At 46.3% G+C, this 24048-nt stretch overlaps 1 protein-coding gene across 1 annotated transcript in view; it reads left to right on the forward strand.

Moving 5' to 3' along the window:
• Positions 1-23579, forward strand: part of LOC100543947 — a 79579-nt gene extending 56000 nt beyond the window's left edge. The window contains exons 21-30 of the mRNA XM_019620679.1: positions 1524-1586; positions 3177-3230; positions 5336-5505; positions 10280-10475; positions 13987-14081; positions 15466-15586; positions 17435-17649; positions 19177-19262; positions 22493-22562; positions 23361-23579. Of these exons, the coding sequence (XP_019476224.1) occupies positions 1524-1586; positions 3177-3230; positions 5336-5505; positions 10280-10475; positions 13987-14081; positions 15466-15586; positions 17435-17649; positions 19177-19262; positions 22493-22562; positions 23361-23438 (1148 nt within the window). The 3' untranslated portion in view covers positions 23439-23579. The remainder of the gene's footprint in view (positions 1-1523; positions 1587-3176; positions 3231-5335; positions 5506-10279; positions 10476-13986; positions 14082-15465; positions 15587-17434; positions 17650-19176; positions 19263-22492; positions 22563-23360) is intronic.
• The last annotated feature ends 469 nt before the right edge of the window (positions 23580-24048 follow it).

The following is a 24048-nucleotide window of genomic DNA, read 5'->3' on the forward strand; positions in this document are numbered from 1 at the left end:
ATAAATCCTTTTCTATGGTTTTTTTTTTTCTCCTAAGGCACAGAAAAACTTAATTATTTGGGTTTAAATTATTCACTTGGCTATATGATCAGGGATATTAAATCTGCAGGAACGAGGTGAGGTCATCTGCAGGTTGGCCTATTAATATAACACATGGCCTGGTTCCCTTTCTGAAGATTTCAAGGTACTCAAATGCTTAACAGACATCACAAGAGTTACCAGGACCAGTAAATAATATTCTGTATACTTTCTCTCTGTGTATAAGAGAGAAACTGGGAAACAGAGGCCGTGATCTATCCCATCTATATGTGGGCATGTCATTGTGATGCTTGACTTCTTCAGTCTAGATGCCCTGAGCTTGCCCTGTACTCAGGGAGATGAAGGTACTTCCAATCTACAAGAGCTGAAGCAAGCAGATTTTCTTGAATTTCTTTTTATGCTGGAACAGAGCGAGCAGTTCATGAGGAGTGGAGATCTCTGTTGTCAGAACTTCTCAGACTTCAATGATATATGCTAGCATTGATCTTTCAGCACTGAAAGCCTGCTAGTTTCCTCCTGTTCCAAGAAATGTATAGCCCACACCTCTTTAAATCATTGTGCAGACTGAGATGTTATTCATAGTGGATACTTTTGACCAGCAGTGTATGAGCTCCCACTGTTTTCTTCTAAAGTGGAATACATTGGACTCTCACCTAAGCTCTTGGGGATGCTTCACTCCTTACCCCTGAAGATAAATAGTTCTGAAGCTGATGATTTCTGATTGTTCAGACCCATAAATAAATGAAGATTGTGATAACACCACATATCAACTGAGAAGGAATGGCGGAGTTCCATAAATGCGTTCATGCTTTGTAATTTATAGTTCTTCTCCTATCTTTTTCTGAGGAAGAAAGGTCCTTTGTTGTCAAGACAAAGTTAGATGCTTGTGTCAAACACATTGTGCTTGTGTAGTGCAGAATAACAAGCTGGCTTTGCTGAATAGAAAGAAGAAAATGTGGTGGTGTCAGGAAAAAACCACTCATTCTGGTATCACAAAAGTCAGATCTGACAGTGAACTATGTGGGTGTTTTGAGAGCAGAAAGAGGAAGCCTTCAAAACAGGATGCAACAGAGATCCCAAATTACTGCATGAAACTGTAGGACTGCGTGTGTTGCAGTCCTTCACTGAGGTTATCTTGACTCCAGAAGGCAGGATAAGAAATTCAGAACTGTGAGATCAGTTTATTGAGGGGCAGTAACAATCACAGTATCACCTTTCCACCACGACACAGCCGTGTCTTCTAACTATGACTTTAGCACTCTGCACTAGCACTTCTATAAGGTCACTGCATTTTTCCTCCTGTTTATGTTGTTGCGGGAGGAATGGAAGGGTCTTTGTGCTAGAGAACAGCTCTTCAGCGTTTTGTAGCGACTGAAAGGTCTGCCATTTCCCGTGCTAAACAAGACTAGTCCCTTAGTCCCCACCTCCCAAACAGTAAAGGTTCTTCATCTGTGAATCCACAAAATCACATCTTCCTTTTACAGATCCAGAACACCGCCCTACTGCCAAATACCTGCCACCACCTGGCAAGACATCCAGGGCTGGAGGTAAGGTCCGAAGTGTGCACCAGTTGCCTCTTGAATAATAAAAAAAATGCTATTTTATACTCTTAAAATAGATGGAAAAAACAATGTAACTCCAAGCCCTCTGTCAGAGTCATCAAAATGGAATGGTAAACCTTTGGTTAGACATCATTATCCTGGGCAATTAGGAAGTAAAAGTTAGGTAACCCTGCTTGTGCTGGGGGGTGGTAGTACTGTTGCCAGAATCACCTTTATTCTGCAGTTCTTTGCGTGCCTCAACCACTTACCTGTGGCTGGTGTGGAACGTAGAAGAGAAGATCTCAGCTCTTTAGTAGCTCTTTTCAGTTGTCGGTCTCAACAGGCATTTTGCTGCTTTACAGGAAGGATAGTGGGAGCCCAGAGGGGTGCTGGTCTTCATTCCCCAGTGACTGAGTGACAGAGATCAGAGCAGAGCACGCATTTCCTAAGCCTCAGTCAGGAGCTCTGCTCTCTGCATTACAGTGCCACCAAACCACCAGGCACTTCACAGATGCTGGTTCTTCCAGATCACTCCACTGCTGAAGAGAATGAGTGATACTGTGAAGACGTGAGCTAAAAGTTACAAGGCAAGGACCTCAGAGCTGCTTTCACCTTATATATTCACTCTTAATATTTCCAGCAAAATAGACTTTTTTCTTTCAAAATGGGCGTTCTCATTAAAAGAAAAGAACACTGGCTAGATACCTTCCAGATAAGTTGCTCTGGGAAACAGAAATACATGGATTCCAGACAGTAATAAATACGAAGGAATGGTGATTGCCTTGTTTTGGCAAACAAATTTTGTTTTTTACTATCTACCTTGCACATTTCACTGGTTAAATCTGCCAGTAAGGATCAATGGGGAGAGAAGTCCAGGATTCACAATTCTCAATTCACATGTGCCTTAAGTTTCCCTCACCTCTTCGGATCACTTGCAGGTTTATCATTAGACTGAAGGAAACATTTTTATATGGGCTTTAGTTATGGCTCACTTATACCTGACTCCTTTTATGCTGCTTTGCTCTCATGAGGAACCTCTGAAGTCGACCATTCCTGTCGAGGGAACATCACTGAGGTTTCATCAGCACTGCTGGGGAGAGAACTGAATTACAGATCTCTGCTACTTAAATGTGTACCAAAACACCCAGCCCTTCTTTGCTTCCAAGGGCACAGATGGGGAGGGGAAAAAAAAAAAAGCAGTCCTGGGTTTCATGGCAACTTCCAACTTACCTGTGAAATACTGGGAGCATGAAGGTGGCTTATAACCATTTTAGCCACTCTGAAATGGTGACTGAGGAAGAACACAAAGTGTGACTGAGAGTCACCGTCATTCAGTACTTGCAGTTCTTTTCAGTACGTGCAATCGGGGTCTCTGGAGAGGGGGTGAGCACTACATCTTCCAGGATGTTCCAATACAAATGGGTTCCCACCACGTCTGAAATCAAGCCGTGCATTTCTTGGTATCATATTTTAAAATGAGTGTGTGATAGCAGTGTTAACTGCACTACGTAGAGATAGTGGCACTGTTCTCAATTTACTATCCCAGCGTGTACATAGATATACTTACACACACATCTATCTGCTTTTCTTGTTCAGTGGAAGAGACCCAGAGATGCCACGCAGAATCACTGTTTGCCTACTTGCATGCAGGTGAGAGAAGAGCAAATTGAGAAATGTGGTTGGATTTTGTGAACCTAACTCATGTAGTCGTACCAGCCAAAAATAAGTGGAAGGATTATACCAACGTTTTCCTTGGGCTTGAATACTGGCAGTGATTCTCATTCTCTTTTCTAAGCATGACAGGAGATCTGGTATTTGCTTCTCTTCAGTTGACACTATTTTAAGCCATGCTATATATCAAGTGTTTTATATGAATGGTATATAAAATAAATACATACTGTGACTCAGTTACATCATCGAATCAAAACTCACGTAAATAACTGTGGGGAGAGCTGTGGAGTCATTGGCCATAGGAAAGCATCTAAAAATATTGTACGTATGTCAGAACAGCCGGAAGCAGGGATGGATGTGTCTGATGTGCCCTGGTAGCACACGGTGAGCAGGGGCTGTTCCTTGGTGGGCAGTGGTGTGTTGGTGAATGCTGGCACTTACAGTCACTGGGGAGAGAAAACCAGCCAGGTGTCCCAGCTCGGTTTAGCTGCTTGTCTTTGAGCAGCCCAAGGTGGCACAGGGGGTAAGGAGATCCCCTCCTGAGGTGTCTCAAGTAGCATAAATATGCAGCATGCAGTGATTCACACGCCACAAGAATGAGGAAGCTTGCCCAGAAACACAGCAGATGGTGGGGAAAGCAGCATGAGGGCGATGCACGTTGATGTGAGCTCCTATAGTTGATCCTGTATGCGAGCAGCTGAGTGGATCTGAGTGCCTCACTTCTGCACTTGCAGGCCGTTGCTATGGCATTTACATCTTTCCTTTCAAGAAATACGTGGAAATGAAACCATCAGTTCTTCAATAGGAGGGCTTTGTGTAGGATAAGGGTTGAGTTTTCATGCCAAATGGGGTCAGTATCCTGGCTTTTTATTTTTGATCCCGTGTTTCTCTGTCACTGGATCGCCAACATGCTTCTTGCTAATTGAAAATATCCGTATGCACCAAATTTCACGCAGCACTGGTGATGCTTCATTGCATCAACATCTGTATAATTAGTAATGGGGTGTACAGGAAACATAAAATGGTGCTTTATGTACATAAACAGATCATCATGCATCAGTTTTAACAGCTTGCAGTACTGCTACCTCATGCTTCATCTAATTGATGTGGGTAGGAACTGGCAGTTAGTGGGTCCTGGCTGACTGCTCCCAGCATTGTGGTGGACCGTAAATCTTCGAGGGTGTCATCAAGACAAAACCTTAACTACAGTCCCAGTAACGTAGGGGCTTAGATTTAATACAGCACTTCAGATTGGTGAAGCTAATAGTTTGAAAATGCTGTCATTTAAAGGTGAGATTAGGTGTTTTCTGCCTTTGGAGAGGCTTGGCACCACTAGACAGTGAAACTCCCGTGGTCCATTTTGTTTTGCTTCTCCAGAGCATGGCTGGCAGGTCTGCTGGGGACATTTTATCAAAAGCCAAAACTTTCTGCTGAAATTTCAATTTTAGATAACGTGATCCCACTTATAATAAGGGTCACAACATCGGCTGGGATCTGTCACACTTGTTAATGCCTCACTGAAACGTAGCTCTAACAGAGAGGTGCAGAACTCTGAGAGATAAAACCCCGAGGAATAAGAATGAAATATCTGCCTGAAGGATTTCATCGTGGAATCACAGATTTGCTCAGGTTGGAAAAGACCTTCAAGATCATAAAGTCCAACCATACTGCCCTAACTAACAGCCCTCCACTGACTCATGGCCCCGAGCACCACATCCAAACGGACTTTAAACACACTCCAGGATGGTGACTCTCATGTGAAGAACGTTTTTTCCCGCTTAAAGCGCTCACACAGAATGAAGGAAGGAGTCTCGTGCTGCAGACCTGCCAGCTAAAACTTTTGGATTCGTGGAGCAGGCTTCCTGGAAAAAGATGTACAAGCCCAGACTGCTGTAGATCGTTTATATATATATATATATATATATACATGCACAGCTTTTTTACAATCTTATTGAGTTCAAATTCCTATGAACTTCATGCCAGTTTTCTTCTATAGGCGCCTGCCCTGGCTCATACACAGAGTTATATGTTTTGTCTGTGCTTTTAAGAGCAGCTTTGGGTTTCACCAGTGCGCTTTGTTACAGGAGCCCAGATCCTCTGCACGGTGCTGCTGATCAAACCTGGTGCCTGGAGCCATCAACTTGCAAGGATCCTCCGAAAGCTCGACCTAGAAAAATTCACTGTGGTTGGGATGAAACACATACACCTGGAGCCAGGCATCGCCTTAGGACTCCTTTCTTCTGAAGCAAAGCGGGTTTGTTAAGAACCTGGCCGTTCTGTGGCTATGTTTAGGGTTAGAATGGGAAAATGTGTTTGTTACTGAGTAACCCATTCCTGAAAGAGCAAAAACTCCCATCCGGGATTTAGTGGTTATTGTTAGAAGTGAGCTATATAGAACGATCAGATCTGTACAATACCAGGCACAAAGCAAGCTGACGTGCTGACACTTTCTTTTATCGTTTGCCATAAAGAAACAGACCTGGTTTCTCTAAAACAAAAGTTCAGAGGATCTGGGTGCTGCAGACCTCCCAGGAACATTAAATTGCTCATTTGTAGTGCTCACTCTTAACTGCAGAACAGGAGCCCCCTGTTTCTTCCCTGCAGTCAATCCAGGTAGAGCATCACTCTGAGTGTGCTGTGCTCTGCCCATGTGCCTCGTTTTCCTTCCATGTGTTCAAACGTGGGAGCTGGGAAACCTTCTTTGTGCTGCCAGGGCATACATACCTCTAGAGCCAGGTTACATTTTGGTGACATCACATCACATATGCAGTGGAGGCTCTGTTCCAGAAGCGTGTGTTCAAGAGCCTGTAAGAATGACCTGTAAATAGAGAAAATGGGGTTGCTGTTATTTCTGCTGTCTGATAGACAATGAGGAGGGTTTTAAACTTTGGGGTATTTAGGGGTTTGTCAGCTAAAAATAGATTTGTCTGCTCTTCTGCAGCATTAGGAATTCATTCATCGCCCAACTTGAAATATACTCATCTATTATCATCTCAGAATAAAGATATTGTGAAAGTCAGGAAATGGAAAGCTGAGCATTGCAGAGGAGTTAGATTTCTTTTCTTGAAAAAAAAAAAAAAAAATCCTTGTTAGCTGATTGCTTTCCTGAAGACACTTAACCAATTAACTTTTATAGAAAGCAAGCCTTTATAATGGATATTGCCCTTGAGTTAAGTTGGGAGAGTTTAAAGCACACAGTGTAGAAATCACTAATAGTCTAGAAGAAGACTGGGAACATCTTCAGACAGTGCTCCAACCATCATCAGCAAAGATTATTACTTTCTGCATGATAGCACTGGAAGGGGGCAGAAGCATCTGGTTTTTAATTATTCACAGATCTCTGCTGAGGGTGGGACATGGCCATTAGAATCGCTGAGGAGGTACTTCCAGTAAGGTTTTTAATTGCACAACTAAACACAAAAATACTTAGTCCATCGTCTGAAACAAAAGGCATTGCACAAAAGCTAAATGTCAACCTCAGGGAGAAATGTAGACATACATAGGATATATTTGAAGAGAGGTTATTTCAGGAAAAAAAGTCTCTTGTTTTCAGAGTTCCCAAACTGATTGGAGTGGCTGTCGTGCATTGATTCAGTTTCCTTGAAGAGTTGGTGACCGAGTTTAAGAATTACAGAGTGTTGGGCTGTTGTCTATGGAAAAAAGCAGGGCTTGAAAGTGTGAAAATACTGATGATAGACTGCTTTTAGCAACGGGGAACGGATGGTAGGAAATGCTTTCTGTTATATGGGGGCTCCTCCTCATTTTTAGAACATACCCAAAGTCTTTCATCATACAGGCTGGAAAGGGCTGAGCTCCCAAGGTAAGCAGAGAGATGGCATCAGATTAGGGATTTATTCACCAGGAGCAATGCCTAGCATCTCCTTCCTCTTTCAAATGTATGACTTACCTGCACATTGACCCGTATCCTCAGCAACATGCTGTCAGACACCATTGTTTTTTCAACTGCAGTACTAGCACTTAGCTTCTAAGCAGCTTCTGGCCTTTGGCCTACAATAAATAATGGGCTGATGCTTTGCTTGCTGAGGTTATCCAATCACAGGAGATGCAGCAATGCTTTTTATCTGAAAGCTAATGATGATAATAATAAAAACAAAGGTCAGCTAAATAGAGCAGACGTTGCCTTCTCAGCTTTGACCATGACCCAAAAGCATTAAGACTGTGAGAAGCAACTGCACCAGAGGCAGTTCTGCTTATGGAGGTTTTCCTTTCTGCAATTATTCTGCAGATCCCAAATTGCAGACACTCACAGCTGTGGCTGCTAGCTAGAAAGTCTGATTCTGCAGCAGGACTGATCTGCTGCCCTTGGGTTACCTGCTCTGATTGCCCATAGCAAGTCCCCGGACTCAGTAACGTGATGGATTCCCTCCAGCCTTTGCTTTGCAAGTCTGACTCTGGAAGCAGAAGAACAGTTCTGCTGCTTTTTAATCCTGTTAGTCCTCCAGAGCCAGCACTCAGCTGGAAGTTCCTCTCTGTATGCATCAACAAAATTGCTCGCTGAATTCCAGGCAGCTGCACATGTGCCATCTCACTGCAGCTGCTCGGGTGCCGGTGCAGAGGTGGGATGTAAGCAAGCAGAGGCATGGTTTGCTGGCAGAGCCCTGCCCGGACCTGGGGGTGAAGTCACCTTGACTCACTGACACCATTCTAGCCATCAGAAACAACACCATCATTAACCCAAAGCCTGCTCATTTCCCAGGAAAAAGCTGAAAGAAGAAATATAGAGACAACAGAGTTTGTTACGTAAACTTAAAGCACTCTGCGTAGGGTCTGGGACAAAACAATTTTGTTTGTTGCATTCTTTTTGACAGAAACCACCTCTGAACGTTGTCTTTTGCAGATGTGTGACATGGGGTTAGATGAACGTTGAAACGCTGTCTCCAGAGCTTTGGGAAGTTTGCATGGAGACGTCATCAGTGTTCTGCATCTCCCAAGCAGAAGTCCTGATGACGTCTCAGAAAAGTGGATTATGTGCATATATTTTAAACTATCAAAATTTTCCAAGCCTAAAGGGCTTACTTAGCGTTACACAGAACTGAATTCATGTCACACGTTTGCAGTATGCTGTGACACGTGGATGTCTGAGCTCTAATCACAGCACAGCTCTGAAACTTCCCTCTGTGTTCCTCCAGCACAGCTGTCCCTGCTCTCCTTTGTCCTGTGTTCCTGTGGGCTGGGATCTCTCACAGATATCACAGATTGTATCAGACCTCTTATCTCACTAACCAGCTTAAGAATGGGGCATCTCAGATCATTTTGCATTTCCCAATACAGAGGAGAAGATTGGGATTGAGCCAATGATTTTTCCTGTATAGCCTACTTACAGAAAGGCAGTTTAGGGGGAATGTGAGTGAGAGAAGATTTGGGTCAAAGTCAGTGAATGGCTTCATAGGATAGAAAACAAAAGATGCCTCAAAGTGTTTTATTTCCTTTTTTTGAAAGAAAGGATGGGATTTTCTTTTGGAAATGTTTTATCTTGAGAATTGCCATTCTCTGGTGCTTTGAAAAGATTAAAAAAGAGAGGAATGAAAACCTTTGGGGAACTGAATGATGCGATTCAGCTGAATCAAGCAAGAGTTTTTCCTCCAGCTTTTAATTTCTTCAGAAATGGCTATAAAAGTAAAAAACCATAGCTTGGTTTAGCCAGCAAGCTGCAGATGCTGTTGTGTGTATGGACAGTGCTGCCTGAGATGCTCTGCATGCTGGCATTGCTGCACTTGGTCACTTGAAGGGCAGGGAGGCAGACCTGGGTGCTTCTGCCACCTCTTTAGGATGAAGGGCTCTGGAAGAGCCTACAGCTGCTGTGGATCTCACACTTAATGGAAACATCTGCAAAGAAGCTGGCTCTGCAAGGCTTTGTTTAATGAGAATAGCAGGGTCCTGGACTGCTTTGCTCCTTAGCCACTTTCTGCCCTGGGCTCTTGTGGTCTTTCTCAAGACTTCTCACTCATTAAGTCCATCTCTGGCCAACAAATCACTCTCTTGTCACTAGTGCAGTGAGTGCTAGTGGTTATTAACACTCATCCTGAATTAAAGATCTCAGGATCCTGCGACCTGCACAGCTATGTGAGGAATCTCTTTGCTCAGGGTGAACTGGCAATGTTTGTAAAAGAAAAAAATGGTAGAAAAATTTGTCACGGAGCACACATTACACCAGTGGGAAAGCCAGGAGTTGAGCTGCTTTCTTTCAGCTCCAGTCCAGTATCCTGTCCTGAGCATCCTTGTTTAAAGTTCACTATTTCAGTAGCACTGATCCCATCTGTGTATGAAATTCTGCCACCCAGACTCACAGCTCGGTGTGTATTGGGGTAGTGGGGGCACTCCTTCCATGAAACTGAAAAAGAAAAGTTCTGCTACTTGTCTTCTCACATAAGCAGAAGAACTAAACGTGGTTCCTCATCCTAGAACATATATATGACCATGATGATATTTCTATTGTCCATCACTTTCCTATCCGTATGTCACACTGAAGGTGCTGTGAAAAGGGCATCCCACAGACCAGTGGTTCAGCAGTGGGCACTGAACATCAGAGCGACAATTCATTTGTAGAGGGCAAGGACAAATGGCAGCTCCAGCTGTGGTATCTGTGTTCCAGGTGGGGAGAACAAGTCACAGCACAAGGCTTCTGTTCCTCTTAGAGACAGGATCTTGTTTCCTTTCTTACTGTGGGGATTTTTGGATATTACTGCAGAAGTTGTGACAGCTGCTATGGCTACAGGACAAGCTCAGTGCTGAACTTTTCTTCATTCCCTGCGTGCCCAGGGTGGGAACTGGGCCTCCCACTACCTGCTGATGGCACAGCAGGTACACGAGCTTGGTGACCACTGCATGTGCTCTGGAAGCTATGTGTGCAGTGGGCACCAGCATGAATGTTGCAAAGGGAAGAGAAAGCAAGGACTAACGTCAGGTCTGTTTGCATCAGAGGTGGTTTGAGCCAAAGGAGGGTTGGGATCCAGCACTCCTCTACTGCATTTATTGTAATCTGTTCCCTCTCTGCTATTTCTTTTCAGGATCCTGCTGTTCTAGAAGCTCACTGTACCTACCTTACCTCAGGCACTTCTCTTGTGCTGTGTCTTCAGAGACCAAATGCTGTGAAGAAGTTGATCGACGTTCTGGGGCCAGAGGACCCTAAAGTGGCCCAAGCACTAAATCCATGCTTCTGGAGGGCTCAGTATGGCATCAGCACTGTCCAAAATGGATTTTATGGTAGGTGTTTGTTTAAGAAAAGTCTGAAGGCTCAGATAAGCTAATGGTAAGAACATAATGTACTGTTACCCTCCTGCACTGTCAGCACAGATCCAGCCTTGGCAGGCAGCAGTGACCATTATTCCCTAGAAAGTTTTGATTGTTTTTTTGGTGGCTGACCTGAGTACATCTCACACTATGAACTATTCTCCCAGAAGAGATATCAAAAAGTTATCTTCTCAGAACAGCCCCAGATCTGTCTTCCATCAAACAGATTTCTTTTAATCTCTTCCCCGCGTGGTCATTTTGTGATTTTAGCTCAGTTATTTTGTACTTATCCCCAAGAACCCATCTGTCTCTATGCTTCTGACTCTTCCTGATAACTATATAACTCGCTAGCCATCTTTCACAGAGGGATAAAAGACTCCAGGATACCAAGTTCCTGAAACGTCTCAAAACATTATAATGGCTGGGTAGAGAGAGGTGATCAAAAATTACTCCCACCGAGGAGAGCAGGTAAGCTCAGCTGTTTTCCATTCTGAGAGGCTCTTGCCAGCTGGCACATCAGCCAGTCGGCATCCTTAATGCTGAACCAGCCACGGTTCATCCACCAGCAGCGGGTGGAAGGAACTAGGATGTTGCCACGATTGGAATGGGAAACAGCTGAGAGTACAGGTGAAGGATGGGAGAATGAGAAGGACTGCTGAAGAGAGTGGGCTGTGGAGAACCAAGGGTATCATAATAGGGGATCTGGGCTGTTTTGATAAAGAAGAGGGAAGGATGCCATTCAAAAATTCATAAGGAATTAAGCATGATTAATTGACAGCTCATTAGTAGTTTGTTTTTCTCAATATTGTGCTGATTGTGCTGTATGTAGTTAAAGGAGTATAAAAATAATACAATCAATAATTTCCATAAAAACAGTTGAGCTAGCAGAGACTGTATGCTTTTGGTTTCCAAAAAAACTTTCCTGTCAAGATCCATTGGATTAATTGGTGCTTTCTATTGCATTCTGTACTGCACTTCTTTTTGTCCATTTTGCGGTCTTCCAAGGAGAAATAATGAAGTATCCACCACATGTAATTTTGGGAAGAGAATCAACTCCTTGATGTAGAATTACTTTTTGTCAGATACAATCATAATCTTTAGGACCAAGACTAAACCGAGAGAGATCTCCCACCACAATTACTCATAGGTTCTCATTTGTGGGAGTGACAGAAGGGCAGGGTCTTCCTACACAAGAGATGCTCAAGGCTTCTCAGCCAGTACTTTTCCACTATACCCCTGCTTCTTTTGCTCTTAAGATTAATGGATTGTCTTCCTGGGTTGCCTTGAGAATGAGAACTCATCAGTTATGGGTAATATATACCCCAACTTAATATACCCACGCAACACCTGGAGCTTCCCTAGCATAATTCTTTTAAAGATTAGTTTATATCAGCAAGGGAAGCTGAATCTCAGCCTCTCTTTCACTCGGAGGTTGCAGAGAGCTGTGTGTTAAGGAAGGCCTCAGATGTTTTCTGAGGGATTCCCTTCAGATCCCTGCTTCCTTCCAAGACTGGGCTAGGCACAGAACTGGGCTGGTTGGCTACCACCTGCCTGCCGAGACCAGATTGTGCATTAGCATCCCAGCTATGCGGATGGCTCACAAAGCCTTAATTGCTCACATTCAAGGAAAATGGTTGCAGCTGCAGCTTATGTACACAGCATCTCAACCTCATGAATCTGCTCCAGCTGCTATGCCAAGGAGGAGCCTGTCCTTAAGGACCCTTAACGCCTCACATCTCCTAGAGTTTGTCCTCCAAAAAGGAAGAAACATTTGTGTCCAAGTTAAGCAGGAAATGTCGTCAGTGCACAAGTGGTCACTGGGGGAGAGTGGAAGAGCTGCTTTCCTAGCAGGGAGTGCCATGTTTCTTTGGTTGTGCTCCAGCTGAGGAAGGTCTCTAGGCAGTGCCGTTGTGCTGAAGTGCAGCAAACTCTGTGTTTCCTCTGGCAGGGACCAGAGAAGTTCTGGTAGGATGAAGGCCAGCTTTGGTGATAACAGTCAAACCAAGTAAAGCAGTTCTAATATTCTGAGGCTCAGCTGTGGAGATAGCCCTGCGTTCCTTCCATCTCTCCGGTGCGTTATGAAATCACTGTGCAGTGCTTTTTCTCGAGCCCAAAGAGCATCTTATACAGTATTACACCTTGAGAAAAGTAAGAGTAAAATGTTGCTAAGAGTAGCATTGGGAACATTTGTGTCCCCTTTCTAATGGCACCAATGATTTAAACAGGGAAGGTTTGACACAGAGGTACATAAAGAACACAGCGTGACTTACACACCAGTGACATATACAATCTCAGGGCTGTAAACCACTGTGTTAAGCACTCTGGCTATGTGATACTTAGAATTATGGATGCCCTCACAGGGCTGAGTGCTCTAGGAGTTGTAAGGCACGTATTTTTTTTTTAAATGGGTAGTTTGCAAAAGTGATAATATTTCAGAATGTATTTGCCTTTTGTGTATTTGTATCCCAGGAGTGTGGATCCATGCCAGCACACTGACAGTCTATCTGAACTCCAGTTATTTACAAATAGCTTTTCCTTCTCAAATGTTCTCCACTCACAAATCTCAAAACCTTCTGAGTCGTGGTTTCTAACACTGTAACTTTATGGGGAAATACTCAGCTGCGAAGCTGGAGGGACCCGTAAGTCACTGAGTTCAGTTAATCTATTTCTTCTCATTAGCATTCACCCAAATTTGGGTTGCTGTTAAAGAACTTCTCGGCTGGAAGTTTTCATACATTTTCAATTCTAAATGCAGTCACACACAGATTGTATCTGTTTGCTCTTGTGCCTGCATGCACTTTAAGTAGTTTTTCCTTCTCTGACCTCTCCTCCTCGATGTATTCCTTCTTAGCTTTGTGTTACGTTGGGTCAAACAAGCCGAGGTCTTTAGTTCTGACTCTTCAGATGATTCCCCACTCCTTCTCTGACCTTGGCATTCATTCTTTGTACCCCTTCCAGTCTCAATCTGCTTTTCAGGACTGCAGGTGAACGGTGCAATACAGTGCTGTCAGTAATGTCTCATATTAATCTTGTTTCTTTTGCTCTGTTGTACAGGAGTCACCAACATGGTAGGGGCTTACGTTATTCTTATCAAGTACAGCTGGTTTTAGTAACTCGTAGCTCCGTTCCACACGACTAGCCTGACATGATCCAAAAGCATGGGAAGAACAGGAGGTTACAGCTGGTGTTTACAGGCTCCTTAATGTGATTCCCTTGACTACGCTGTTAGGAAATAGAGGGAGCCTTATTTATGTGGAGGACAAGTTGAGTGATAATGGAGCAGAATCAAAATACCTAAAATGCAATGGAATTATTCTAAATATAATGGTTTTAAATGTTTGCTATTACTATACAGAACAACTGGCTTTTGAAGCAATTACTTCAGTAAGTTGCACGCCATCAATCTTTCAGGAGGACGAGTGTGAGTCCAGAGAATGTTTAATTCATGCCCTGAAAGAATCTTCTCATTGTATTTCTCTCTCAGGCTCCAAATCCTACCAAATATCTGTGCGGGATGTGAAGCTGTTTTTCCCAGAAGGTCTGTGCTGCGCCGAGAGTCGGACATTGCAGGAGGAAGAGGTAGGATTCTGCCCTTTTCTGAACAGTCTCCTGCTGTGTCAGAGCAATGGCTTTGGTCATGCTAGCCTTTGATTTCCTTCCTCTTACACTTTAGATAATGCTTTCTTGCTGTGTTTCACCAGCTGCCGAGATTTCCTTCTCCTCTGGATGTCCCTGCCACGATGTGCTAACTTTGTATTGACCCAGACAGTCTCAGAGGAAAAGTGCTTTTTCAGATACGTTTGTTCAGTGACCCGTGCTATAAATCCAGGAAGGCTCAGGGCTGCTGCTTTAGAAGCCAAGTTCCTACACTGAGCCAACATCGCTTTGGAAGCAGCTCGTGGGGAACAATACCAACATCACCCATGATTGCATAGACATAGCTGACCCAGAGGCTGATTGTTACCAGCGTTCAGCAATTGAGACGAAGTGAGACAGCTAATAAAAGATCTCACTGGCTGCTGAACGTATCCCAGTGAGTGCACATGCTCCTGGCACGGAGCACTGACCCATGGTGTGAGAAGGGTACTGGCCCACATACCCTGCCAACAGAAGGACCACGTCACAGCATTGTAAAGACAGAGCTGTCTCAAATTGGACTCTCCTTGCTGTAAGTCACAGGCACAGTTTGCTGCTGGATGCCCACATCTTCCCCTGCCTGTTGAAGGCATAAAGCCTCAGATTCTTGCCTCCTGTATTGCTGGTAGTGCTGAGAAGCCTACCAGCACTTGCACAGCCAGCTCTGCTCATCTGGCCCTTCACACTGTGTGGGTGCTGGTCTCTGATGTGAACTACCCTAACTTGCCAATGGCTAAAATGCAACGATGAGTCTTTTCTTTTCAGCTAGTTTTGTACTAGCTAATCACTAGTTGACCACTCTGCTCGGCTTCTTCTCAAAATCAGAGAGTCTGAAGTGCTGAGTTTTGCAAAGGGATGGGATCAAGTAGCAGGTCCCCCTTTGAAGAATGTGAACGTCCTTCCTCTGTCACTCAGTCCAGAATATCAGGACTGCACTGTGCTAGGTGTGACAATTTGTTCCATGACAGAAGGGAGCTGCTACACACTACTTAGGCACTGGGTAAAGACGTTGTACTCTTGGGGTCCTTGAGCCTCTGGCCTTGAAGAGCTGGGAGTGGAGACCTTAGAAAGATGTCTGGATGCAAGAGCTTTAAAGGATAGCAAGATACCATACTTAGTTGAGTCCCAATAAGAAAGAATGCATGCAAAATGTTCTTTTATCTCCAGACAACCAGGTGTTTTCTAGGCCGGTAATTACAGGAGCACACAGCACCAACAAAACCTTCACAGCTTGCCTGAATCAATACTTGAGAAGTGCTATCCTTCCTGATTAGGTAACAGTGCTCACATGATTTGCCTCTCCCTCCCCTTCCCTTCCTTCCTGCAGATCTATAGCCTGAAATGTGACCCCGTAGTCAGTGTGGAAATCAACAAGCAGCGCAAAATCATAAAACATGGAACAGGAGGGAAGCTCAATTTACTGGGCTCTGGGCAACCACGCGATCTTGGTAAGGAAATGCATAACTCTTGTTATAGATTGAGGCTGTTATTGATTAATTGGATGGCAAGACAAACCATCTGGTGGCAGCAAGATTTGGTATTGATGTCCTTTCAGAAGGGAGTGACAACTCTGAGCTACAAAGAAGAGCTCCAGTGGAGTCCAGCCAGTTAACTCTTTGCCTGCTGGGCCTTTCTGTCACCACTTCTTTTATGGGTTTAAACATAGGGCTGATGAGAAGTGCTGATCTTGTCACCAGCAGAAGAAAAAGCACTGTCAGCACAGATAACATAAGCAACAGCTGAACTTTTACTCTGTGTTTCACCACAGCGGTTTGCATGTCCATTCAGAGCTCAGGAGAGACCGAGGCACCGTAGTGATGAGCGACAGGGAGACCTTTTGTTCTGGGTGTAGATAAGCAGCAGTTTGTGCGGGGCGTGCTTTTGGCAGTGTGGGCATCCATCTCTTGGGAACGGGTCTGAGGTCCCGTTGGGTTCCCACTAGCTGCGGGATGTCTGCCAGCTAAAAAGAACCTCCAGTTACTGCTGGTCTGAGTTTGTTTTCAAGTCAGAACTTAAGCAGCAGGCCTGCCAGTTCCCTCAGATGTTTGTAGTTTCTCTGGTTCTTTTCTGCTGATTGTACTTGATAGGTGTGAATACGATGCAGGCTGTGATGCTCTGCCTTTTATGCCAGGAGATGTAACTCTCATATTGATGCTTCGGTGCTGGGATCCTGTGGGCTGGTTCCAAGTCTTTACACCAAAGTGGTGACCAAGAGAAGTATGCTTGTGGTATTTACAGGGAGCAAAACTGTTTGGAATTGGGTCCTCTGACAGAGGAATTCTCAGTAGGTTCTTTCCATTGCCTTCTGTTGGCTTTGGGCTATGCCCTACGCATACTTCATGAGCCTGGCAAAAGTCACATGAGTAAGGCCATATCTCCTCCTTTTCTTCTCTGCACACTAATACATCAGAGGTTGGCTGTGTGAAGGTTTCAGATTAAATTGTCGTCTGGGCTGAGGTCTGTCTTGCAACATTTCTGCCGTTCCCAGGCCGCTGTATGAGCCCTGAAACGAGAGTAATAATAACACCGCAGAGCTCGTTGTGGAAATAGCATGAATATTCTGCAGGTTCCGTATGGCTCAGGCAGGGAAGCAAATCTCAAAGTATGCGCCCTCAATTTCCTGCTTCGTGAGAATCTCTTTGCTTTGAAGATTTCTGAGCAGAGTGAAAAGGAAACCAGTGTACAGCCCTGATGTGTTTGTGTCTCAGAAAATGTTTTTCAAAGAGCTGCTGTCCTGGAAAAGCAAGCACACGTGATCCCTGGGCTGTCAGGCACAATACAGTGAGTGCTGCCAGCAAGCCAGACACATCCTTCACTTCGTGGCCTCCTCTTGGACGCTAGAGGTAGCTCTTGCACGCGAGGAAACGTCTCCTTTTGGCAAATAACGATCCCAAAGCCTAGCGGACCGACAGATTTATCGTGGGGAAAATATGAAGTGCATTAAATCTTATGTACGTTGCTGAGAATTACATTTTGGATTATGAAAGCAGCTGGATTAACAGATCTCTTTGCTTGGGAGAAAGCAAGTGGAATAGCATCTCCCGTAGCAAACCAGCAGCTGTCCTTGCCTGACTCCTGGAATGGGGTCACTACTGCTGCCTTGTGATCTCCAGACACACACAGGCACACAGCAGTTTGACAGTGTGGGATGAGCAGTCACATCTGCAAACGTCCCAAATGACATAATAATGCCAGAGTGCCTGTGATCTTCTGGTTGCACGTTTGTGGCAGGGAGGGTTAGCGGTGGAGGGGGGTCGATATAAAGCATCTGTTGTGTTTTCATCTTTTCCCATCAGATCGGCCAGTGCTCAGTAACCTCTGCCAAACCACTTGCCTCATCCTGCCGGCGATAATCCTCTGGGGTTCAGACCCACCTTATGTTGAACTGCTCGATCAGCTTATTGGTGAAGGTTTCATGGTGACTGGAGTACGCCTCACTGTGCTGGATGCACCACAGGCTCATTGCATCTCAAAGATACTGAGCAGAGCCAAGCGTGGTGTGGCAGCAAAGGTACGGTTTGCTTCTTCCCCCAAAGAAGAGCCCTTTGATGCAGTGCTGTCCTAGCTCTGAGTAAACCAGCTTTAGCACAACACTGCAATCCGATCTCTTTTGCACTGGTAAGTGATTTGGGCAGTGTGCCTTGCCAGCTTCTCCCTCCTTTGTGTTCCTATATCTCCATTAAGTCGCAGACACGTAAACTTGACATCGTGATGTGCAAACATAACCTTACTGTGACTGCTACATCCCTTTAGACATTTTCTTCCATTCACCTCACAGTGCACAGTTGCTGCTGTTATGTATGTTCTGCTGTTGTATCTTGTCTTGTTCTTCCAGATAAATACAGTTTCTATTTCCTTTTCTGTAATCACACTCCATTAATCCTCCTCTACAATGCTAAATAACCCTTCCACTTTTTGGAAGTGCTGCCCTGGAGTTCTGGGCAGAGATTTAACTTCATCTCTCGTTCCGCTGGTGATGACAACTCGCACTGCAGTCCAGCGTGGGGTTTAAGCAAGTGCTCACGGGGTGCAAGCACAAGGTCTGCTTCTGGGATGAGCCAGTATTTTGCTTTACAGCAGTGCAGCATCGCCTCGGAGCTGTTTTTCTCTTTGTGCTTGGCATAGGATAAACCCACCATTCCAGGAACCTTGCTAGAGCAAAGCAGTAAGTGGGGATGTGCAAGAAAACATTGTCAGGAGCAGACAGTAATCAGCGGGGGGGAGCTACTTATACTGGCAGTAGCAATCAACAAAGGGCTGTCAGAGGCATGCAGCGGTTCCAGTGAAAAAATAAAAACATTTCTGTTTCCAGCCCGTCAGTACTTATGAGTGTCTTAGGTGCAACCTGTAATAAAGCAGGTAAGATCTTTTCAGGTTGCGATTTTTTTAAACTGACAGCATCCCTTTGAAGTGCGTCTGTACGGAATAGCAATTACATCCAGCATCCAATTAGTCTGAGCACTACTTTCTTCCCCTGAGGTTCCCCCGAGGATGCCGTCCCTGTGCACATCTCTCTGGGAAGGACAAAGCCAAGGGGTGTGTGGGAAGGAGAGGGCAGCACGGCCCTGCTCCCCTGGCCACGCAAACACGTCCTCCTGTCAGAGGTGAATGACTGTGGGCAGAGCTGGCACGCATCCACAAGGGACTGGCACTGCTGAGCCAAAGGCAAACGTTTACAGCATTTGCTTTCCCTTGCCAGAAGGGCGATGGGCTCCTCCAAGTGATAAGTGTTTCTGCTGTGTTGTCTGCATTTTTGCAGTTTTGTCCACGTTCCTGCTTCCAGCAGAATTAGTGACTGAGTAAAACGCACCCAAGACCCGGCTTATTTTCACTCTGAGAGGAGAGAGCAGGAAGAATAGTATGCCATAGGAAGGGGTGAACCAACAGTTCAGACGTGATACTCCTTCAGCGTGAGCCTCTGCTGCTCTCCTTCCTCCCCTCACACAGCAGTTATCTCTGCTGTCGGCAGCTCATCAGTGAGGCTTACAGCCTTATCTAAGCAGAAAGCAAACCAAGGCTGTGCTCTTCTCTCCCTCAGTGCTCCCTCTTAATGGATGGTTTGTGCCTGCTGGTAGCAGCAGAGCGAGACAACGCGGTCATCGGCTTCGATTCCCTGCTGGACAGGTAAGTGAGGAACAATAGCACTTTAACAGCACTTTTTCACCACTGCCTCATTTCTCTACCAGAGGGCGTGTGATCCAAACCAGCACAGCTGACTGCTCTGTAATTCACTTGCGGTTTGGACTCCCACAGTGTTCGGTGCCGCTCAAAGGCAACGTGTTCCTGTGAAGGAAGGCACGTCACAGCCACGAGGGATGGTTGGACTCAGTGGTTTCAGTTATCTTTCCAGCCTTAATGATTCTATGATTCTTTTAAGCCACGTTGTTTCCAACGTATTGACATGTCAGAGTGTTCCTTAGGCTGAAGTCACGCTCAGGATGCTAACTAGTGAGTTGTATGCTTTGTTAAGGGCTCAGAGTGTCTGTAAGGCTTGGCAGCATGGTTCCAAAATACAGGGAATTCTCTGAGATAAGGGCTCACGTTGGGAGTAGACGAGAATCAATACAATTCCTAGGAGAAATATCTTAGCAGATTTTGTTTGCTATGAAGAAAAAAAAAAAGAAAAAATTGCTTAAAATAAACGCCAGAGAGCAAAATCAGAAATCAGCCTCGTAAATAAATCACCAGAAACGCTGGATTTATGAGCCTGATAAAACAAACAGCACCCCTCTACAGGGACTGATTAGTGAAACAGGCTGATTATCAGGCCAATTAACCCACTGCCTCCCAGAGGGAAAGTTTCCATGCACAGGGGGTGGTATTTAGGAAAGAAGAGAGCTGTCAGGAGCCCCAGAGATCACTGAGGAGGTTCTAGGAGAGGGCTGTCAGTGGGGCCAGGAGCCAGCACAGCATCCCCCACCTCTTTGTTTTGCTGTCAGAGTCTGGGTACGACCTGCAGCACAGCGCTTCTGCCTCCCGTAGGTTTACCTTGGCCTGTTGTTGTGTGCATGCATCCTGGAGGCACTCCCACAGGGCAGGAGCTGCTCTGCCATCAGCCCTGCTGCCAGAACCTGCAACCATTTGAAACCAGTTCTACAAAAATAGTCTTTGTTCCGGACGGTGCTGGTGGAAGGGAGGGGCAGCGGGGTGTTGCACAGGGCTGGGAGGTGGAGAGGCACAGATCCTTGGCTGGATGAGCTCCAGCCAACAGTGCCTGTGCTCTGCCATTAGCCATCAGGTTGCTTAAAGTCAACTTTACAAATGTCTCTGCAAGCCAACCTGACTGAACCAGTGTCTCATAAGGACGCTTCATGCTAAGGCATCTTCACTGCCTAGTTTATAAACATTTCAGAGTAACATCTGAGGTTAATTGCACTTGTGCCTCCATCAGCAGGAGCCACGTGGCCTCTCCTGCACTGAATACATCACCACGTATCTGTATCACTGCTGTGGCCCAGGATCCCAGCACCTGCCCGGGCTCTGCTGCACTGCTGAAGCACTGCTGTGTGGGAGGTTATTTTCTGGCCCTGGGAACTGGTTCACAGCTGAGCCACATCACTTAGGCACTGCGCCATGGGGAGAGACACGGCCGTCCGTGGGGGTGTGATGGCAGAGGAGGGCTGTGATGAGAAGGAATCAGGTGCTGAAGGAACAAAGCAGGCTTGGCTAGTGCAGCTGCTTGTTCTGAGCCTGCTGGAGCTTTGCTGTGCCAGCTCTGTCTGTGGCGCGTGAGGAGGACATGAAGAGGACGCACCGTGCAGAGCGGTTCCCTTAAGGGCAGCTGCAGGCCCTTGTGACTGTGTGGTGGTGTTCAGCAGCAGCAGCACCCACTCTGTGCACTCTGTCCTTTCTCTGGGTGTCTGTGAAGGGATTCTTTCTGCACCAAAGTGCGGGAAGAACACAGGAGGGGACAACTTACGCAGGTGGGGGCTCAAAAGCAGTCTGTGAGCTTGGTTGACTGCAAAGAGCGGAGCCAGAGTGAGGTGTAGGAGGATGCCAAGGGCAGTTTGCAGGGCAGTGGGGTCAGGTGTTTGGGAGAGGTGAGGGGAAGGGAACCACAGCCTTGGAACAGTGGGACCAGGGCAGATCCTGGAGGAGGAAGTGACACAATCCTACTACAGACAAGGAAAACAGATGTGAGAGTTGCCTTTCTAGTTCTGCCAGCACTCAGTTGCCTAGGTCTCCATTAGAAAGCATTTGAATTTCCCCTGTCATAACTTGTTTTTAAAGCCAGATTTCCTAGCTGCAGGGTGGCAGAGGGAAGAATTTACAAGCAGGCTCAAAGCAACAACTTGGAGAAAGGCCCTGCTTGGTGTGCATGGCAAACCACATGTAGTCGCCTTAACAAGAGATGCTATTTTATAGTGACCACAGTAGAAATTACTCCTCTGTGGTTATCTGAGCTCTCATAAAGCACTTCCAGGTGCTGGTAAGATTGCTGGGACCCACCTGTGTTGTGTAGGGTCCCCAGGAATTCAGCTGGCTTGCGCTGTGCTGAGCTCCATCAGCAATGCTGGGCTGAAGCACACCCAAATCCTGGCTGCAGGGGAAGAAAATCAGAGTGCAGGCGATCAGAGCCAGCTCCAAGTGCAAAGGAACTTAGCTGGATGTTGCGCTGTCTGATGAAACGTTCTTACCAAGTGTTAATTGCTGTTAGCAGGGAGCGATGTTATCCCTATAGGAGGCTCATCTCTGGGAGGCTTTGGAGGGAAAGGAGGTTTAGAAATCAAAAGAGGAACGTGCAGGATGTGAAACCCTGGGGCTGATGGAAATCACTGGAGGGAAAACTGTTGCCGAGTGCAGTAGCTGGGTGTGGGGGCAGGGAGCTGGCAGTACTTCCAGGGGCTGAAGGCTCTGCCCGTGCACGGGCTTGGCTAAGAAAGCAATGTTGAGCTTTGTGTCTTGCCTTGAGATGTCTCTAATATGTCTTGTGGTCAACTCGTGTGATTTAAGGGGGACCAAAGCACAAGGTGAGCAGTGCAGTCCGCCCTGCTGTGAGGGGCAGCACGGGAAGCCTTCAGTGCCTGGGAAAACACATCGGTGGTCTTTGGTGAGAAAAAGGCCCTTGCACAGACCTGGCATATCTGGATGTGTGTGTATTCCCACTGCCCCACAAACCCCATTATGCAACGGGTCATTACTGTTTGTTTGGAGGCTTATATTTTAAGAATCCAAATCCATTTATACAAAGCTTTGTAAAACCCAGGGTTTAGCTGTGTAAAGAAGTTCAGTAACAGATGCACACGGCCAGAGCTGCTGGCACTGAGCGTAGCCCTGCCTAAAGCTGGGTCATCAGCAGTTTCAACAGCTTAGATGGCAAAATAACTCTGCCTTCCCTTTGTCTTTACCCCCAGCGTGCGTTGGCAGAAGCAGTCGGTGCTGGACATGGCGCAGCATCTCCTCTATCCTCAAAATGAGAAACAGGCAAGTAGAGATGGTTATGGAATAGATGGACCTTTTGTGTCCCTGTGGTGAATGAAGCTTATCCAGAGGGGTTGGATTTTAAAGAAATGTCAGTTGGGTTGTGTGCCTCTGGAGGAGCAGCCCAGCTGGCAGCGGGGCAGAGCTCAGACTGAGCCGTTCTGGGGCAGTGCAGGCTGCAGGGCTGCAGGAAGCACAGCAGTGAGCCCTGGTTCTCTTCAAAGGACCCCTTTGCTCCCACAGTTTGGAAATCACAGAGCCAGATCTGTGCACCTGGGAATGGCTGTACCTCAAAAGATGTCCCTAGAAACTGTGTTTGATCCTCTGATCTCTTGCTAACGAGTTTATGAAATGTCAGCCAGGCTTTCCAGGTTACAGCTAATGAGCGACACTGTGATGTCAGGCAAAGTTCAGAGGGTTAAGTGAACACATTGCAGATCCTCACGGTTTGAGTGCTGTTCACTGGTGGAGCCACGCCATGGGAGAGAAAAGGAACTTCATACTGACTCCCAGCGTGATCTGGGAATGGGAAATAGGAGGAGAATGCAGGTTTCCAGACGGAGACTGTGTCAGTGTTGACAGCTGTACCTGGGCAGAGCTTCTCCCTGCGTGCAGCTCGGGAGGGGGCCGTGGGGTGGGACCTACCAGCATTAGAGGGGCAGAAGAGAGGAGGTAACACCCCAAGGAGGAATCACAGAGCTGTAGAACAGCTTGGGGTGGGAAGGGGTCTGCAGGGAGTTTCTTTGCAACGCGCAAAATTCACAGCTCTCCTCTTCCTTCTTTTCCTTCTTGTCTCCTCAGGCTGAAGAGCTGCTCTGTTGTCTTTTTGACTCCCTGACATCTGACAGCACCTGCCGCATTGAATCCCAGAGCTGCTAGCTGCTGGTCACAGCCCCCTGGTAGCCCGTGAGCCAGTGATATTGCAGGGGGTGTCTGTGCAGGTGGACACAAAGCTGCTTCCAGCCTCCGGGAGCACCAGCGCTTGTTTGTCATTATAATAAATTCTGAAGCATCCTGTTAGATGAATGAGCGTGGTGAAGGATCAGTGCCCAGGAATAAATCCTCCTGAACTGTAGCATGATTTCTAATGGGATGCATTCATGATCTGCTTGTGTTCGTGGAGGATTCATCGGATTGGGTTAAAAATCAGGAGGTAAGCATAGGGGCAGAGGTTCTCTGCTGTCTCACTCTCGAGCATATCGAGACTCCGTGTTCTGATGCTACCGTAGCCTTTGAACTGAAGACAGAACCCCAGTAAATGGCATGCAGATAGAAGGAGGGAGGTTGGCTCCCCTGGGAGCTGAGCATGGAAGGAGGCTGGAAGCTGGGCAGCCCAGCATTCACGTGTCCCTACTCCCTGGCCCTGCTGCCAGCCGTGTGCCCACCCAGCTGCCCGGGCTGCCTGCTGGGGCCTTGCATCCCCTGGAGAGAAGCTGTGGGGTCTGTGTGCCAGCTGTCCCCATCCCTCGGGGTCCCAGAGCCGGCGTGA

This window comes from Meleagris gallopavo, chromosome 16, assembly GCF_000146605.3.
Source record: "Meleagris gallopavo isolate NT-WF06-2002-E0010 breed Aviagen turkey brand Nicholas breeding stock chromosome 16, Turkey_5.1, whole genome shotgun sequence".
NCBI classification, from domain to species: domain Eukaryota; kingdom Metazoa; phylum Chordata; class Aves; order Galliformes; family Phasianidae; genus Meleagris; species Meleagris gallopavo.